At 40.3% G+C, this 18,669-nt stretch overlaps 1 protein-coding gene across 1 annotated transcript; it reads right to left on the bottom strand.

The window, feature by feature from the left end:
- Positions 1 to 691: 691 nt before the first annotated feature.
- Positions 692 to 5,529, bottom strand: fam47e (family with sequence similarity 47 member E; the record flags this gene model as incomplete). Its single annotated transcript, XM_080765817.1, has 8 exons — positions 692 to 822; positions 921 to 998; positions 1,648 to 1,791; positions 1,912 to 2,115; positions 3,648 to 3,795; positions 4,068 to 4,213; positions 4,552 to 4,891; positions 5,465 to 5,529. The coding sequence occupies 8 exons, from the start codon at positions 5,527 to 5,529 to the stop codon at positions 718 to 720; spliced, it is 1,230 nt and encodes a 409-aa protein (XP_080621943.1). The 3' UTR covers positions 692 to 717.
- Positions 5,530 to 18,669: the final 13,140 nt, after the last annotated feature.

Genomic DNA, 18,669 nt, shown 5'->3' with positions numbered 1-18,669 from the left:
TTATTTAAATAAATGTCTGTTTCACAATTTGAAAAAAAATTTGCCTGTAGTCTCTCGAGACAGACTGTTGACCCACGTCAACGCAGGAAAAGAAGGTGCTGTTTTCCCTTTGTTTTGCAGATGGGTTCCCAGATCGGTCAGCCTGAAACACAGAAGGGAGTTTGGTATGTGTTCCCTCACCACATTGCTTTGGGGTTTTTGATTCAAGCTGAAAACTAGAAATAACATTGCGGTTGTACGTATGCCTCCATCAACCAGTTCCACATCGGTGTCTGTCCAGGCTCATAGTATACCGGTACGTATGTAGTGAATGAAGAGTTTGTGTTTGTGAGATCAAACACAGTGACCTTCACCTTTGACCACCTACTTCTACGTTTCTCAGCTCATCCTTGAGTACAAGTGGAAGTCTGTATATCTAGCAGAGTGGCTCAGAGCCTCTGCCTAAAGACCAAACAAGTCTAATATGGGAGGGAATCCTCGGGGGAGATAGGCTAGTGGTTAAGATGTTTGGTGTCAGTATCCGTTCCCACGTGAGATGTGGGTTTGAATTCTGCCCGTGTTGCAAACATACTGCATGTTGTATCTGTTTATCCTTAACATTAAATATATAGATATGGTTGGACATAGTATATCAATGAAAACATACACCAATGCCACGTCTGCCGTGATAACCTGGTTTATTTGAGACATTTAAATAAACTCTAAAAAGGGTTTGCATTAAGCCCTAACTATTCCCCTGCTTGTTGAAGGTGAGCGGAGTGCATCAGATCTCCTCCTCGCCTGAGTTTCCGGTTCGTCTTTAGAGAAGACATTGCTCAAAAACTGCGAAGTGGAGAATTTAAATTGAAAAAATTAAAATCAACACTCAATCAAATGGATGCTCAGTGAATGCAGAAACTGTCAGTTGGAAACCTACCTACCTTTGGTTCTCTCAGGCCCCTGCTGATGACAAACTGCCTGAAGGCTTGGGTTCCATGTATGTGTTTTAGCGCCTCGTCCTGTTGAGCAAAATGGTGGTGTTTCACATATTTCGCCACTGAAATTCCTATTTTTGTCATAGCGTCACCTGGTTAAACCAATGGCCCAAGTACCGGTAATTTTTAGAGGAAAATTATGTTTTGGCCTAAGTCAGCTCCTCATGACACTGGCCACCTCTGGTAAAATCGACAAAGTCCTAATTGAAAAGGTTCATGCTGATCCCGCCCCTTTTGGTAAAATGGCCTATCAAGAGTGTGATTTAGGTGAAAATAGGGAATGTTTTGGCCTAAGTCACATGGTTCTGTGTTTTATGTTACACAACTGACAGTGTTATTTTTATGTTAATAGTCATAAATAGTTTTTGGTGAAATCATTAATAAATATCATAGTTTTGTTTTGGAACTGTTTTTTAATGAAAACAAAAGAAAATGACTTGGGGCATCAGTTTAAGAAGGTGACGATAGGATGGTGTCCTGTAGCGAAGTTGGCCGATCTACGAGCACACGTGTCATGTTGCAAGGTGTTGTGAGCTTGTAGAACAGGCTATGATTTGGCTATTTTTGAAAGAAATTAAACATTTTCACCTATGTGTCCAAAATAGGGATGCCAAATGGAACACGCTAAGGGAAATGAAATGCTTCAGACACTGCACCTGACAATAGACCTCACCTTCTCACTTGTTTTGTTTCCAAACTCCAGCTCCTCAGGGTTGACATTTGGGTCCAATTCCTCTGTATTTATTTTCTTCCAGGGTTTAGGATGATGGTATCTGATCCCACAAACAGGCTTCTTGTTCTTGGTTCGGGGTTTATGCTGATAGGCAACCAGAAACCATGCATTATCTTTTACATGAAGAATATATGTTTGGTGCACATTACAAAGACAAATGATAGATTATAAATTTTATTTTTTTTTAATGCAAAAACATGGCACCTTTGCACTTTGTGTCTCAGAATCTTTGATGAGCACATCATTTGTGTTCTGCCTGCACAAGGCTGCGACAGGATTGCGTAGCTCATCTGGCAAGATGTCAGCCTTGTCATCTTGAATGGGGAAAGCCGGTGTCGGCCTCTTCTCCAAGTCGCTGACAAAAAGCCCCAGTATGGTGGATTCAGTGATGTTGTTTGTCTCCCCGCCCTGTGGGAGGTGATCACAAGCATCCAGATGTAATTTTGTTTAGAATGCAGGGCTTGACATTAACTTTTTGAGGCACTTGTCCTTTGGACAAGTACATTTCCCATTCACTTGTCCGGGCACAAATGTCACTTGTCCGGAGCACGAGCACACAAATAGGCAGGTACATTTTAAATCAACTAACTGTAAGTTGGTTTTACTTGGTGAATACATGTTTGAATATTAGGTGAATATTCTAAGTTTGCAAGTTAATAGCTCTAGATTAGAATGTCTATGATCTTACATATAGTTCATGTATTCCAAATACACAGCCATAGATCGGTCCTATCCGCACACGGTTACCAGACTGACCTCGTCTGCATTTAAACTTATAGCACTGCCTATGCACCCACCCAATAATTAATTCCTAAGACTTGGAGTCGTTTTGGGGACTAGTTTCATATTAATTTGAAAGTTCTGGCAGAGAATGTGTATTTAGTCAAATATCTCCACTTTTCCACGAGCTGCACACAGGCGACATTCTCTCCGTGAGAGGCCCGGAATGAGTGCAGGACTGAACATATCAAAACTTTAGGAAGCACAAATGTATGGGGCACACAAAATAGGTTGTGTGATCAATTACCCAACACCAATCGCAACACACCTGTCAATTGTGTGCACCATAATGTTTGTGCTTCCCATACATTGACTGTTCCCAAAGGGGACATTTTTTATATTTTCAGTCTAGCTAAAAGTGGCGATATTTTACTTAACTTATGACAGAACTTTCACATGGATATGAAACTAGAGGACAATATCTGACTCAAAGTCTTAGGAATCAATTACTGGGTGAGTATACAGTGCTACAAGTTTACATGCCGACGTGATCAGTCTGCTAACTGCTTTGATAGGAGTCAGGACTGATATTTGGCTCTGTATTTGGTATTTGGAATACATGAAATGTATGTAAGATTACAGACATTCTAGGGCTATTAAGAATATTGTAAAGGTGATGATTAGGAAAGCCAGACAATAATGCCAGACAATATTGTTGGTTGGTATATGAGCGTCACAGAAAAAGCGAAACCAAGTCACTTGTCCAACGGACAAGTACAATTTTAATACACTTGTCTGGGAAGATTTAATACTTGTCCCGGACAAGCCTTAATGTCAAGCCCTGGAATGGAATGGGTGATTCATGCCAAAAAATGGCAAGGATTTCCTCATGTTTGGTAAAGCTGCAATTTGTAATTATGTACAGTGAGATTCTAACCCGGGTTTCGTGCACGTGCAGTGTTGACATTTCTGTTGCTGGGCTAAGACGGACAGCTAATTTTGGAAACCAGTAGTGGTTCTATCCGACCTCAGGATCTATATTTCTCAATGGAAAAGCCGGGAACTATATCTCCAACCACTGCGGTTGTGTTAGTTATATTAGCCTACTGTCTGTACCATACAGATTGGTACAGATACATAATGTTTTATTCACTAAATAAAGTTGTGGATTGCAGCTTCAAGTCATGCAGATGTGGGTCTAGTTTGGAAGTGACTCTTACCAATGAGGTGACCCAGTCACAGAGCAGTTTGGTGGCCTTCTTGATGTCCTGGTCTTGGGATGGGGGCTGGTCTTCTTTAACACCAGTGTTACTTACTTTCAGTTTAATGTAAGAGTTCTTTGGGCCTCGCTTTTTAATTGTTTGGTTGCTGCAAATGAATAAGATGTAGATTTTTCCACCAATATTGAGTCATATTCTGCATGTATTCATTGGTTGTGAATAATTAACCATTTTTAAGTCGTTCTATTTTATGCATAATGTTGTGCAACAAAGATAGCCACAGCGTGTCACGATGTGTGAAGCTTTTTGAACGTCTATTTTTGCCCAATGGCATGCCCAAATTAGTGATGCTAGGTTGGAAAGTGATTCATTATGTATTGTATGGTATTGCTATACTCGACAGGTCAATATTGTACTTGCGTTTCATTGGGAGATGTCTCTTTCTCCTCGATGACAACACCAGTCTCCTTCTGTTTGTTTGGCTCTGTGCACTCTTCTTCACGGCACTGTTCCCCGTGTCCCCTGTCCACATGCTCTGTGACAGGCGTGGGGACCGCAGAGGTTCTCTTTACACACGCATTTGGGTCCGGAACAGATGTTACCTCATCGAATAGGATAGTATTCTATGAGGTGCAGCAACAGTAGTAGGATGAAAGATGAGAAACGGCAAAACATCACAACTGAAAGAAATGGATTCTAAATCATTCAGGACACTGGCAATATTACACTTTATTTTCATGAAATAGGAGTCGTTATCCCTGATACTTGGCAGGGCTGTTCTGGTACGGTCCATCCAACATGGTCTTAACTGTGATCATTCTATCCTTGAGTTGAGTTTAGATGAGTTTATTTTAGTTTTCTTTATTTCACAATATAAACCAAAAAAACTAACAATCAAACTCACCTGTGGTGGGGGCATGCCTTGCTCATAGTGTGGATACAAGGCCAATGGATGGGGCTTGAACTGTGCTTCCACTGCAGCCTGCGCCTGTTGCCTCTCGGTCTGCTGTTTTGAACAAGCCTTGTCTTTGGAGGAGAACTGCTTTCTGGGCCCTCGACCGTGGAACAGGACAGGAGGACCGAGACCGCTCTGGGCATGAGGAGATCTGCTTAACACAGCCCAGGTTGGACAGCCATCTCTGAAGTCATCCAGCCCTGCGTTCAAGAAGCGCCAGCTGCTGCCGTCCAGGTGCGTTTTGTTCCTCGGGTCTGTCAGGTACTTGTTCTGCAACCTCTCTTTATACCTGAACAATGCACCATTGCACCATAGCCTAAAATTATCACTGTTGAGTTAGCCTCGGAGACCACATGCATTTTCCTGTCTCTGTCTCTCTAACTAATTGGAGACTCCCAGACCAGACTCCTGTTTGGTTACATTTGTATGCACTCCCAGCGGGAGTGTATACAAATAAAACCAAACAAACACCTAAGGGTGCATTTGGTTACATCATTCTCTACATTGCGTCACTGACGGTCTAGACTAGAGTTACAAATTGATTAATACATAAAGCCTGAAGGACTTTACTCCAGGATTAGATTTAGAACTCGTAAACGAATGGATAATTTGCATGATGGACCATCCTCGTGGCTTGTAGATCAATCAGCTATTTTCACCTTTTTTAATTCAGTTCAGTTACTAATTCATAATCATAATATATTTTTCTAAATTTGTGTCAGGGTTACAATAACATATTTTGGGTCTCAGTTGAAAAAGTTGTGAGCCCTAGCTGGGCTAGCGGCTAGCCTACATTTAGTCTGTTCTTAAAACAGACTAGCCTACTCTATATTTCACAATATGAGAATGCAACAACACTCACCAAGGGAAAGTGGCCTCCAGAGTGTTTCCTTTGGCTCTGGCGTTGTGAAATGTCTTATAAGCCATGGAGATATTAGACGTTTTCTCTGTGCTGTAGTAGGAACAAAGGTTTGGTTTGCTTTGCTTTATCGATATATTTATTTAACCATGATGAAATAATCCTATCCTTTGTGTGCTGCTGGGTAGCACAGTGGCTGTTCCTATAATTCCCCGGCCCACAGAAGTTTGTTTGTCAGTTGCTATGGTTATGGTAACGGCGAGGGATCATGGTTCTTGGAGTCCACACAAATCTGCGCGCGCGTGTGTGTGTGTGTGTGTGTGTGTGCGAGAGAAAGTCAGAGATGCCCAGTTGCAAAACCTGTGACCACTAGAGGGCCCTCGTTAGTAGATTATAAGAATTCAATAGTTGCAGACGTCTATGCGTGCAGGTTGCAGATCTGTGGTTATTCATATCTAGCCTATCATTCATAAATCCACCTTCTAGGTTATAGGTGTCATTTCTACTGTAGTATAACAACTTTTCATCAACATCCTTCCTCCAATTAAGACTGATTGATTGATTGAACATTTTATTTCACAGTAGGCCTAGGGCCTATGCAGAATGGGTACATTTCAAACGAATTAAAACAAGTCAATACAAAAATTGGACGACACCATGATAAAGCATTGCACTTGTTTACAACAGCGTGGTGTTTGTTGACTCGTTTTGTCAACACGTGGTTCCCGTCATGGGCTGCATGAATTAGCTAATTAGCTTTAGTTCGGGTCCCCCCCCAACACACTCATGCTGTTCAAACACACCAGGGAAAGCACTGCTGGGACAGAGAGGCTACTGTTTCCCCTTTTTAAACACTGTTGATCCCTATTTATAGTGACACACCAACTCACAAAACCATTTGAATGTATTCACTGAACTGTCTAATGTGCTCCTGCAATTTGCTTCTCAACTACACAGTATAGTTTGAATAGGCTCTTGACCATGACTGTGAGCACTGGACACTGACTGGACAGTAGGTTAGGGCAGCTATACTGGTAACATTTCCTTCTCAGGCAGTAAATCTCCATATTTGAACTTTTTAATATCTTTCCGTTGATAATATTTTGTTGGCCTACATCACCCAAAAAGTATCTGAAAATAGCAGATCTACAAGCTCACAATTAATGCTTTGTGATGTTGTGACAGTTCATGTGGATCAGCTATTTGACACTTTTAAATAATATAATTAACTGGGTTTTTTTTACATATATTTTCCACCCAACAGTATAATTTGTATACAACGTGGCCCACATTTGGGATCAAAGCTATGCGCTTTGGATCATTGGATCATTACAACCTATGACAAATGAATTGTGGTTGAACATTTCTGCTGCTTATATAAAATGCATAATAGTTCCAAATTCCTCACTAGATGATAAATATTGACAGGATAGAAGCATAACTAATAGGACCTCATAAATCCCAGATTAAAGCTTGTATAGTTGTATGCCTGTATTGCTTTAATACCGAAAACAACACATTTTCAACAGAAAAAAAACACAATTTATAGTTCGTAGTCTGTGATTTCTGGTTAGGGACATCAACTTATTGCAAATTTTCTAAATCACCTCCAATTATGTAATTGTAACCTTGTGTTGACAAATAAGTTGTATTGTTACTGTATTGTTACTGTGAAGACGATCAAATAAACTAAACTAAAATGTAAAAATGACGCACTGTGAGCTTGTAGAATGTGCTATTTTTGTAGCCTTTGCTGACATTTGCTTTCGTATCAAAAGGCTGAAGTGGAAGTGGTTAAGTGCTTTGCCAGAGTGGTTTTCATTTGCATTAGTCTTCTCTTGCCTATGGATTCCCCATGCTGCGTACATGTCACAGGACCTGTTGGTTTAGGTCAACAGCATGATGCATCCCTCCTCATGGAGCTAGCATCAGCAAGCATCATCACACTACGTCAATATGGTACCATTTCAGGGGGGGGGGGGGGATTCCAACAGCCGGAAATGTGGATGAAATACTCATGTGCCATGCACGCTCGACAAAGTATTCTAGCATACTAGCAGCTTTCTCTTCCGCTTTATGCGGTGTTTCCCGAACTAGGTGAGACACCAAAGGTCACAGCTGGGGGCCAAGGCATCGAGGCCTTGTCTGTTTGGACTTGGACGTGTCCAAAATGTTTTATATGTTGCAGTTGCAGAATCACCCACTGTCTAGACGACATGTTCTCAATGTGATATCAATCTATTTGTCATATAGGTCAGGAAACTTAAAAATTTAAGTTTTGAAAATAGTTAAAATAGCCGTGATCGTACAAGAACACATCACAATGTGACGAGTTGTGAGCTTCTTCTAGATCACTGTCCGTGAGACAAGAAATGTATGGGGCGCCAAAAAAGCAACAAAAATAAAATGACGTTGATGCTTGTGATTGGTCGGAAAAATGGATGTTCCGGACCGACACTTCCGCCGATAGCATCTCTGCCTTAGGTTGTGACCAGGCATTTCTCTTCGCAGATGAGTAAGGCTGGGACTGAGGCTAGGTTATTACATGGCTGAATGCTTGCGTCTGTGATTAAACCCCCTGTCGGTGAATTATCTCCCGACAATTACCACCTAGGCAGATATTATCCCTTACTTAACAAATCTGAAAAACTGGAAGTGTGTCCATGAGTGTGTGCGCGCATGTGGGGGGGTCTCAGCATTTGTCAGTTGTAAGGCTCCCGTAAAAAAAAGTTGGTAACCACTGCTTAATAGTCTGAGTTGGCACCATATTATTTGGAACCTACGTGTCAAATTGACCGTTGCTTTGACTGTGTTGATGTGATTCACCACGCGTCCATAAAAGCTGCCATAAAAGTGTTCCTTAGGCTTATAGGGCTCTGTCCCAGACGGGCCAGATCTGCATTCCGTTATTCCCCAGCCAGGATGGTTTAATCAGGTGTCACACAGTTCAACATCAGCTGATGATTTTCTCTGTTCACATGTGGTGCTTTGCTTGACGCAGTTTATCATCTATTGAACTACTAATCTAATTAACCTCATTAACCCCGGTGTCCTTATTCTGGGCAAAATGTATCAAAATTGAGATATATTTTCTTTTACAAAGCTCAAAACAGTGTGTCAACAATGTGACACACTGAGCTTTTCCCCCCTTTTTGTTGTACAAGGAAGTATATATAAGCTTAAGTATTTAATAATGGAGCTCAACACTGAAGGCTGGTCCTTTTTGTTTAGTGCTTCTATTGTTGTTTGCATTGTTGTTGTTTTCTATTCAAAGGCAGAGCAGAGAACTTCTGTCGCTTGCGTGCGTCCTGGTTTGAAATATGATACCTGTGAAAATGTTCATTGTCTGCAAACCGCTTTCTAAGTGGTTGTCCCAGGATGGCCTGACTTGCCTGGGCTCAGCCCCTTTGACAGAGCTGTATGTGGGAGTAAATGTTAGGATGTGAAAAGGATCTTAACGGTTTGTCCCGTTTACTCCCAAAGTACACATTCCATTTGCACGTGCAGAAGTCTTGTAATGTATGACAAAGGTGCAGTTCTCAAAATTATTTTAAACAAAATGCTTTATGGTTTTAGCCACAATCAGCTTAAAGGACCACTTCACCACTTTTCAACCTATCTTCATATAATAGGTCCTCACTAATAATCTTGAAAAAATGCTGCATTCTTTTCTACTCGGTCTCATAGGAGGGCTGTGGGCAGTTCAGAAACCGTCTTCCAGTGACATCATCGATGGGGAATACAAGATAATAAAAACTGCAGGCTTTCTAGTCCTGAAAAGTTGCAATGCGAAAATGGAAGCCATCGTTAAAAAAAATCTTGTTTAAAAAATATAATATGCCTAATGATGATCACTGGAAGACAGTTTCTAAATTAATGCAATAGTCAAATCCAGTTTCTTTCACCTCCGCTACATCTCCAAAATCAAACCATTTCTCTCCTCCACACACAACCTTGAAATAGTCATCCACGCACTAATATCATCCCGGTTAGACTACTGTAATGCCCTCTACACTGGGATTAATCAGTCATCCCTGTCCCGTCTACAACTTGTTCAAAATGCAGCAGCCAGACTCCTGGCCGGCACCAGGAGGAGAGATCACATCACCCCTGTCCTGGCCTCTCTCCACTGGCTGCCGGTCTGGTTCAGAATCCAGTTCAAAACCCTCCTGTTTGTATACAAAGCCCTTAATGGGCTGGCCCCCTCCTACATCACTGACCTCCTATCCTATCCCCCCTCTACCAGGACCCTCGGGTCAGCAGACAGGGGTCTCTTAGGGGTTCCGCACACAAAAAAGAGGCTCGGGGGCGACCGCGCCTTTGCTGTCGCAACCCCCACAATGGGGAACAACATTCCCCTTGCCATTAGGTCTGTGCCCTCCGTTGAGTCTTTTAAATCACAACTTAAAACATTTTTATATTCACAAGCCTTTGCATCACCGACATGATCTTGCACCTTTCCTTTTAGATTAATCTGTCCTATATGCCTGTTGTTTTATTATTGACGTCTTCTACACTGAATTGTATTGTATTGTGTTGTGTTGTGTTGTATTCTGCCTTGTGAAGCACTTTGATACAATGAGAGTTGTTTTGTGCTATATAAATACATTTGATTTGATTTGATTTGAAACTGCCCACAGCCCTCCTATGAGACACAGACTGAGTAGAAAAAAATCGTGCCATTTTATCATGATTATTAGTGAGGTTCTATTATATGAAGATAAGTTGAAAAGTGGTGAAGTGGTCCTTTAATTACCTATGATAACGGCCCAAATATCTTTTGTAGTGTTTGAGCGGATGTTCTATTTTCATTTCATTCATGACTCTCTTGTTCCTTTATTTTTATTTCATTCGTAATCAGATTGATCTGTATATTTTGTTCTGTTTGATGATGTGTGTACCTTGGATTGCTCATTCCTAGGCATGCACAAACAAGGGGTCAGCCAAAGCAACAGGACAGCATTAATATCCCTCCAGAGACTTTCGACTTGTCATTGGTAGCACCAGCACAATGGGAGGAAACAGCCATAATATACAGGAAATGTTTTTGTTTACTGTCTAATCAGCATGCTGATTTTTTTTTAGTGGAGTTTACTGAAACTTTTTTTTTTATGTCTCAAGGATGTTGAAGAATTGTACAGAACAAGCCGGTAAGAAAGTATCTGTGTCGGAGGTGTCACAGCGGTCAATCGCTTGGCTTCTTCTTCTGGAAATTCAGTGTGTACGCCTCTTAATTGTCATCGACAGATTATAGGAGATGGAAGCTGCCAAACTTCTCTTCTCAAGTTTTGATTCAGTCTGTCGACTCTGTCCCACACTTAGCCTATGTTATACGAATATTTTGGGAAAATACCTTTATATTTATTTCATCACAGACTTTCTTGGAGAAATCAATAAGTGTGGAGCGGAGCAAGCAAGAGCTATAGGAAGCTCACAAAAGTCTCATCAAGTTGTGCTTCACTGTGTCCCACACTATCCAACATCATATTTTAGTATGATGTTGTAAACTTGTATGTGTGGAGTAGGAGCAAGCAGTGGAACACATGATTGAAGCTTGCCCAGTTCAAGGTTCAAGGTTCAAGGTTGTCTTCATTTGTCTCCCTTGGGAGAAATTTGTCTTGGAGACAGAGTCACAGCTGCAAATAACAGACACGTTCACTTACGAAAAGGAAAAACACCATGAAACCCACATACACAAAACAAATTAGCAATTAAGCCTTATTTTATACTTAAAAAATAGCCTATATACAAGCTCACAACACATCACATTAAGTGTTGTGAGCTTGTAGGCACATTTTAAAAAAAACTTTTACTTTTGGTACCCTATATATTTTGATGCCAATACATTTTTAGTATACAGGCCTTTTCTCTTTTAACAGTATTTTGATATTGTGTTATTGCTACTTTTACTTAAAGGATTAGTGCCTCCCATGGGCTGCTGTATTGAGGGTGACTCCATACAGCCGATCAGGAGGAAACTGCTTAAGGTAAAGAACTTTTATTGTTTAATATTTGCCAGTGGTGGAAAAAGTACAAAAATGTTTTACTTATAGTATCAATACTGCAATATAGAAATACTCATACATTACAGTAAAATTGTAAAATTCCGAAATTTAAAATGGATTAAGTACAAAGGTATTGGCATCAAAAGATACTTAAAGTACCAAAACTAAGAAGTTTACAAATGTATAATATTTTGAAAATAGCAGCTGCATTATGAGCAATGCATTATGAGCTTGTAGATATAATACAGAAATATAATGAATATAATGAGGCTGAAGACGTGGTTACAATATAAATTGCCTCTGAGATGTAGTGGAGTAGAAGTAAAAGTACTGGAAATTGGAAATACTCAGTAAAGTACGAATACCTCAGAATTGTACTTAAGTTAAGTACAGTATACTTGAAGTAAATGTACTTAGTTACTTTCCACCACTGATATTTGCAAGGAGTCTTGCAGGGTGCATGCACCCTGAGATAATACGCGTTTCATCTTTGAGCTTGTACTCGCAAATAATTTTATGCATGATTAACTGCCCTCAATGCATATGTTGTTGCATAACCTGTCTCGCATGGCTGGGAACAAGAGTCAAGCTCAGTCTCCCCCGAGGAATTGGAGGGAGCAGTTCAACTGTTTGTTTTCAACTTAATTAAGTTGTGTTAAATCAAAACTGATATTGTTATAATATTGATATATGTTCAACTGATTAAACGCGTAAATATGTGCCATTGTCATTTTCATTCCTCCTCCGCATTCTCAAACAATTGGGCTATTTGCTCTCCCTAGTTACAAAACACACATGTTCAATGGTGGGAAGTCGGCCACACCTAGGTGGGTAGAGGAACTGTATGGTCACCCCATCACTGTAGCTAGTGGCGGTGCTGAGAAAATAAACTGCAGTCCTACCATACGATATGATATGATATGAACTTTATTTGTATAGTGCTTTTCAAAGCATCCAAAGTGCTGCACAGAACAAGATTAAAAAGAACAAGAAACACACAATAACAAAATGATAATGGCACACAAAACAATAACAAGCATGTATGGCTATTCAGTAGTAAACACTCTGTAAAGGTGTATCACATCTGGCGCTCACTGGCAGCCAGTGCAGATCTGTTAGTATTGGTGTTATATGGTCCCGTTTCTTTGTATTTGTCAGTAGTCGAGCAGCAGAGTTTTGTATTAGTTGTATGATGAACACCATAGGCCTAAACGGTATATCCTGTATTAAATAAATATCTTCTAGTTGTGCCAAACAAGTTATCTCAAGCCAGACCGTACCAATGCAATGCGTCACAACTCCTTGCAATATAACAGTTTTAAGGCCAGCCCACACACAAATGCAACTCCTTGCAACTTCCATTGGACATAATGGTTACACGTTGTTGCAAGTTGTAAGAAGTTGCAAGTCTGTGGACTGGCCTTTAACCCCAGCATCCTCCATATTGTGGGGAAACTAGCTGATATGAGCTTGTAGATCTGCTATTGTCAGCAAATATGTAATGTAGAGTGAAAACAGAAACGTTAGTATAGACTAGATACTATAGATAGATACGGTTTAAGTTGCAAAACATCCAATGTTTTGGATATCATGCTACTTTGGCCACGCAGCACCATCATACGAAGAGTTGCTGACCCCTTCCCGAAAAGTCCTATACTGTCCTGACCCCTTATCCATAATAACAAAAATAACTTAATTGTAACAGGTTTCACAGAATGAATTTAAATTCATTCCATTTCAATGTTAGCATAAATGACTTGCACACAGAGGGCCAGTGAGTGAAACTGGCACAAATGTTTTGAGTTGCACCAGTCATACTACCAGGTTACATACAGGTTTTAGTTTTTTGTTTTTCTTCTGTGCTGCCTGCTACACAGCGAGTTCTTTTGGCTGCAGTGATTATCTCCAAGGAGAGCATGGAATGGATCTAGCACAAATACAGTATAAATTCAGTATAATGTACCCCTCCCATGAAATCTAATGCATCAGGTTGGATTAATCACCTTGGCTGAAAAGGTCTGGCACTCCTCAAGTCTCCACTCCCACAAGCATGCCTGTATATCAGTCTCTGCCTCTCTGGCCTTATACAAAGCTTGTCTCAGGCTCTAAAGTGTCATGACTAACGCTCGTACCAGGCTCCACTGTGGTGCTATCCCTATCAGTGGTGGAAGAAGTACTCGCCACTCTTAAGTAAAATATCACAATATAAAGTAAAACAAGTAAAACGGCAGTATTCAAACTTAAAATGTATGTTTTTTCAAACGCGTAGATTAGTGGTTAAGGCTATGACATATTCATCTGAATCTGTATCGTAACTCAAGGTGTCAAATAAAAAGTATAGTATAGAAGTATTTAAATACAGTACTTGAGGAGTAAATGTAGCCTACTTTGTTACTTTCCACCACTTTTCAATCCCTGCATGCTAGGACAGCTGACCGGCATGACGCACTGTTTGCAGAAAGCGTTAATATTATTTCTGTTGTGTTGATATAAGGACGGGGTTTGTGGATAAGGAGGTTCCAGTACATGGAATGTGTCGACTGCCTGGGGTTTCTTTTCTTTTTTCTCTTTTTTTGTATCAAACCCTAAAAAGTTGAAGATAATGTTTGACAAGAAGATGTCTTCAGCCTGGAATTGTTCCACTCTGACAATGGATAGATTTTCAGACAAATGATTGAACAAAATATTATCATAATTTCCAATCAATTATTTATGGGGATGTGTACTGCAGTGGTTGAAGTAAGAGTAGTCAGATTTCACTTTCTTGTTTGAGACACGATAGTAAATGTGTGTTGAGACAGAACTGATTGGTACAACAAACTATACACTTCCTTGGATTGGGAATAAGTGGTGTATGTTCCCTCAAAACTATAGTCTCTCAAGACAGACTGTTGACTCGCATCAAATTCAAAGGAAAAGAGGGCTAAACTAACCCCTAGCCTAACTATAACTACATAAACTAACCCCTAACTAACTAACCCCCTAGCCTAACCATAACCCCAAGCTTGACCATAAACTGAGGAAGCATAGGCGTGACCCCGGAGCACCTCTGGCTGTGTATGTGTCCTCAGGTAGATCTCTTAATGGTTCCTGTCTGTTTTATTGGTGACCTAAATTGAATTGCCCTCACAGTAAAATTGTTTTGTATTCTAGTGTATACTACTTGTATGTCATTTATTCCTGAGTCTTCAAACTTGGATTAGCCTAAGGCTAAGGTCATTTATGATTCATGTCTGATGCATGGTGGCCGTGGCAGTTGAAGGCCTCAATTCCAATGTTATTTGTACAGTGCCACCAAAGAACTACTCTAATTTTGACCTAATCATTGATTTAGCTTAACTGTAATTGTTACATTCATACAGGACGAGTGGTGTTCATTTCAATTAATCTGTTTGCACCCTGTGCAGAGCTACACCAAAATGTCACTATCCATATTTCTTTTTACGTCTACCAGAATGTGCTCAAGGATGAATAACAGAACACTGTTCCCCAGTGACAATGTTCATCGGATGAGGAATCAGATTGACCTTAAAAAGACGGGCTGTTCCTTAGACACAACGTGAGAGTAAAGCCCATGTTGGCTATTCACATAATCCGTTATCATGGGGTGATAACTCCAGACCTGCAGGCTGTATAGAATTTATGGCACATTCAAGAGAATAATTTAATTTGGCACCACATGACTGAACATTGTGCCCAAATAAATGCCCTCACTGTTTGTGCCACAGGTCATGTCTCCAAAGTGCAACAAAAAACGCAAAAACGGCTTATTGGTACAGTTTCGTGGTAGGGAATGTACAAGAACACAATGGATAAGCTGTGAAGACAAAAGATACCCAGATTGGTCAGCAAGAATTAGTTCAAAATCATTTACCCTCTAGATAAAAGTCTGCCTGTTTGTGGGCTGTATGAATGGGCGCCTTATTCTCACAGTGGAGCCTTTTTAGGGTGTATAGTTGTGAGGATAATGTCACTTGCATAGAAAAAAATTATACAAAGTTGAACTCCAATCATCAAATAGTTTTGTGTGGGCCTTCACAGTCGGGTGTCTTCAGCTTCCAATGTCTACAAAAAAAAAAGAAAAAATCAGTGTCGCACCACTGACCGAACATAAAAAGAGAGGATTACAAAGGTTGAACTGTTTTACCCCGCCCCCGCCCCTTTCTTTTTTGGCAGAAACAATGTTGCTGCATTACTTGACTGTTATCCTTCCCCCCCTGATGATTTTCTTTAGCATTTTTTTGCTCCCCTTGTTTGCACAGATGCCGCCCCCCACCCTCCAGCACCCTCGACCGTCCCCTGGGTATTGTCATAGTACCCGGTACAATGAAACGCACGGTAAAATCCTGAGTGTCCATGGGCCGTTTATACACTTTCAGAGTTACAGACCCGTAAAGGTCCATTTTGGCTAGATTTGAGTTAAATTAACACTTATTTTTTTATTTTTTTTAAAACTTTGTTTTTATTCAGGGTTTTACTTGGAGAGTGTACAATGGAACCACATTGTCCCTTAACGGACCATTAATTTGTACACTCTGAGTTACAGACCCATAAAGGGTCCACTTTGTTAGCCTGGAAACCAGACAAATCTGCCACATGAATAAATAAAAAATCACACTCATGTGAAGTGAGGGGCGCTCTTATCATCATACATCACATTCCGTGTTCAGCCAATCAAATCATCACAAAAGTCACTCCTCAATTTGAATTTAGCTCACCCCAGAGGTGTGGGTGACCAATCACAGCCCATTATTCAAAATGTTGCTGTGATGTTGGAATCTGCTTGTAACCACCCCTTGAAAATACATTTTCCACAACAAAGTTTCAGGTGTCTTTCAAAGTAGGTATCTTATCAGGCTACCGCTTTGGTTCCATTTGAGTGAAATTAACACAGGTTTACAGAAGCAAAATAAAATGGGTGAAATTTTTTCATGCATAGTTCCCATCGTAAAAAATGGTGTACAAATGGAACCATATATACCGATATAGACTCTCTTACTTACAGACCTGTAATGGTCCATTTTGGTTCCATTTGAGTTAAATAAACACTGGGGATTTTACTGTAACATGCAATTATATAGAGCACCGAAGTCTGACATCAATATCGGTAGAGGGCGCTAAGTCCACTGGTTCATCTACTTTTTATTTGCTTTGTAATCCCCATAGTGGGATTTTAGATCGCCTCATATAAGAACTGTGTTTGAAAAATAAACAAATCATCCAGGCCGCTTCACTCATATGGATATGAAGAATCAACTGACTGAGAGAAAACGCTGAAACAAACTGTATCAAATATGACTGACTGACGGTCGTAAACGATACAGAGACACCTCCCTGACAATTTCGTAGAGACAATTTGTTTATTTTTGGACCACAATTAATTGATTTTAAGATGAACCCATGTTATTCTCCACTTCCGTGAACCAGGGGATGAGCGAGTGACATCAGGACTATGGCGCTCTATTACTGTTACATTAGCGAGACATTTCATTTCCAAATAAAATAAAATAAATATCAAACAATGCATATCCCTTCACTAAGGAAGCAGCGGTCATTAAACACCTTCGTTTTTGAAGGGCGCTAGCCCTTCCTATGTCCAGCTTTGAGGGTGCCATTGAAAATGAATGGACATTTTTTGTGTGAGATGATGTATCATAAGAGCACACTTCACACAGGTAATTTTATTACACACACACACACACACACACACACACACACACACACACACACCATAAAACCTGCTCGTCCGGAGTAGTAAGGGGTTCATGTGTCTTGCTCAAGGACATTTCGACACCAACGGGGGGAGCCAGAGATCGAACCGAGAACCTTCCGATTCCCAAGTGGCCTGGTCTATACCTCCTTAGCCACTGGACCATGTATGGTGTGAAGTGTGGACTTTCACAGACTCTTTTAAAGCTCTCTGCCTGACCCGTTATCTGAAATGCCATCCAGTCCACTAGCATTCCGGGTAAATGCATGCCCTCCAGCTAAACAGCAGGTGTTGTCTGTAAATATGGTGGTAGCTCACACAATGTGTGGTTTAAAATCATCCCCTGAGGGGTCCTGTTACCTCCTACCATCCACGGAGACATGTTTCGCATGCCACAAAATCCAAATGATCATAATTTATTCCTTTGGGAGATATGCCCTTTGACCTAATGGTATTCAAAAGATATTCTAATCTAAACCAAAGTTTGAAAAGGGGTTCAAAATCAAATAAAAGATGAGCTTGAGCTTGTGATGAACTTATTTGATATTGAGACATATTGGCACAGTGGTTCTCAAAGTGGGGTCCGGGAAACCCTCAGGGTTCCTTGAGGTGGTTCTAAAATGGTCCTTACAGGTCTCGGGTCAGGTCTGTAACTCTAACCCTAACCCTCAGGGTTCCTTGAGGTGGATCCAATTGGTCCTTACAAGTCTCGGGTCAGGTCTGTAACTCTGAGTGTAAAAATTGAACCAAATATGGATCCATTTGCAACAGGACTTTATTCAAAGGTTTGAAAACCACTGCGTTAATTATTATAGGTTGAAAACACTTTGAAACTATGAAAAGCTATAAAGCATGCATTCTCTAATTAATGTTTGTCCTGCTAAGTATAGTGTAGCCCTAAAACTTTGTTATTGCCCTTGTTTTTTCCCTACTACCGGTAAATGTCACACGAGGTGAAAGGAACCCTGCTGCTATTTCCTGAAACGTGATAGAGGTTTATAGTTGGGTAATAATGATATGTTATCACCTCAACGGTTCAACCCTGATTTTAAAGCAACCACTTAGAATTACACCAGTAGTATGTTTTACAGCTCGTATATTCCCATATCCATTGCATTCTGCAATTATTCAGCATAGATAGGCTATACGTTAACCCATTAAAACTGATTCATACATGTGCTGTTAAGAATAGCCAATCTACATCAGCGACTGCAAAGTGCTGTGAGCTTGTAGACAACATGCTCACATAGATTCATTTTACAATGCCCAGTTCTATTTTACTTGTCAAGTATGTTAAAATTGTATGGACTACATCTTTCTGTATGTCTCTGCTACCCCCCCTACAAAACAGTTTACACATAATTTGCACTCAATGGACCAGAACGGATTATGTACAAATATATGGTCATATATGCGTTTTGTCAATACAAACAACTATATTATTCTGCAAATATTAGTTAACCATTCTGTGGTTTATTTGTTTTTGCCTATAA

This window comes from Protomyctophum bolini (assembly GCF_963924005.1).
Source record: "Protomyctophum bolini genome assembly, chromosome: 6".
Taxonomy (NCBI): Eukaryota; Metazoa; Chordata; class Actinopteri; order Myctophiformes; family Myctophidae; genus Protomyctophum; species Protomyctophum bolini.
The sequence above is the reverse complement of the archived record's forward strand: the minus strand, read 5'-3'. Positions and strand labels throughout refer to the sequence as shown.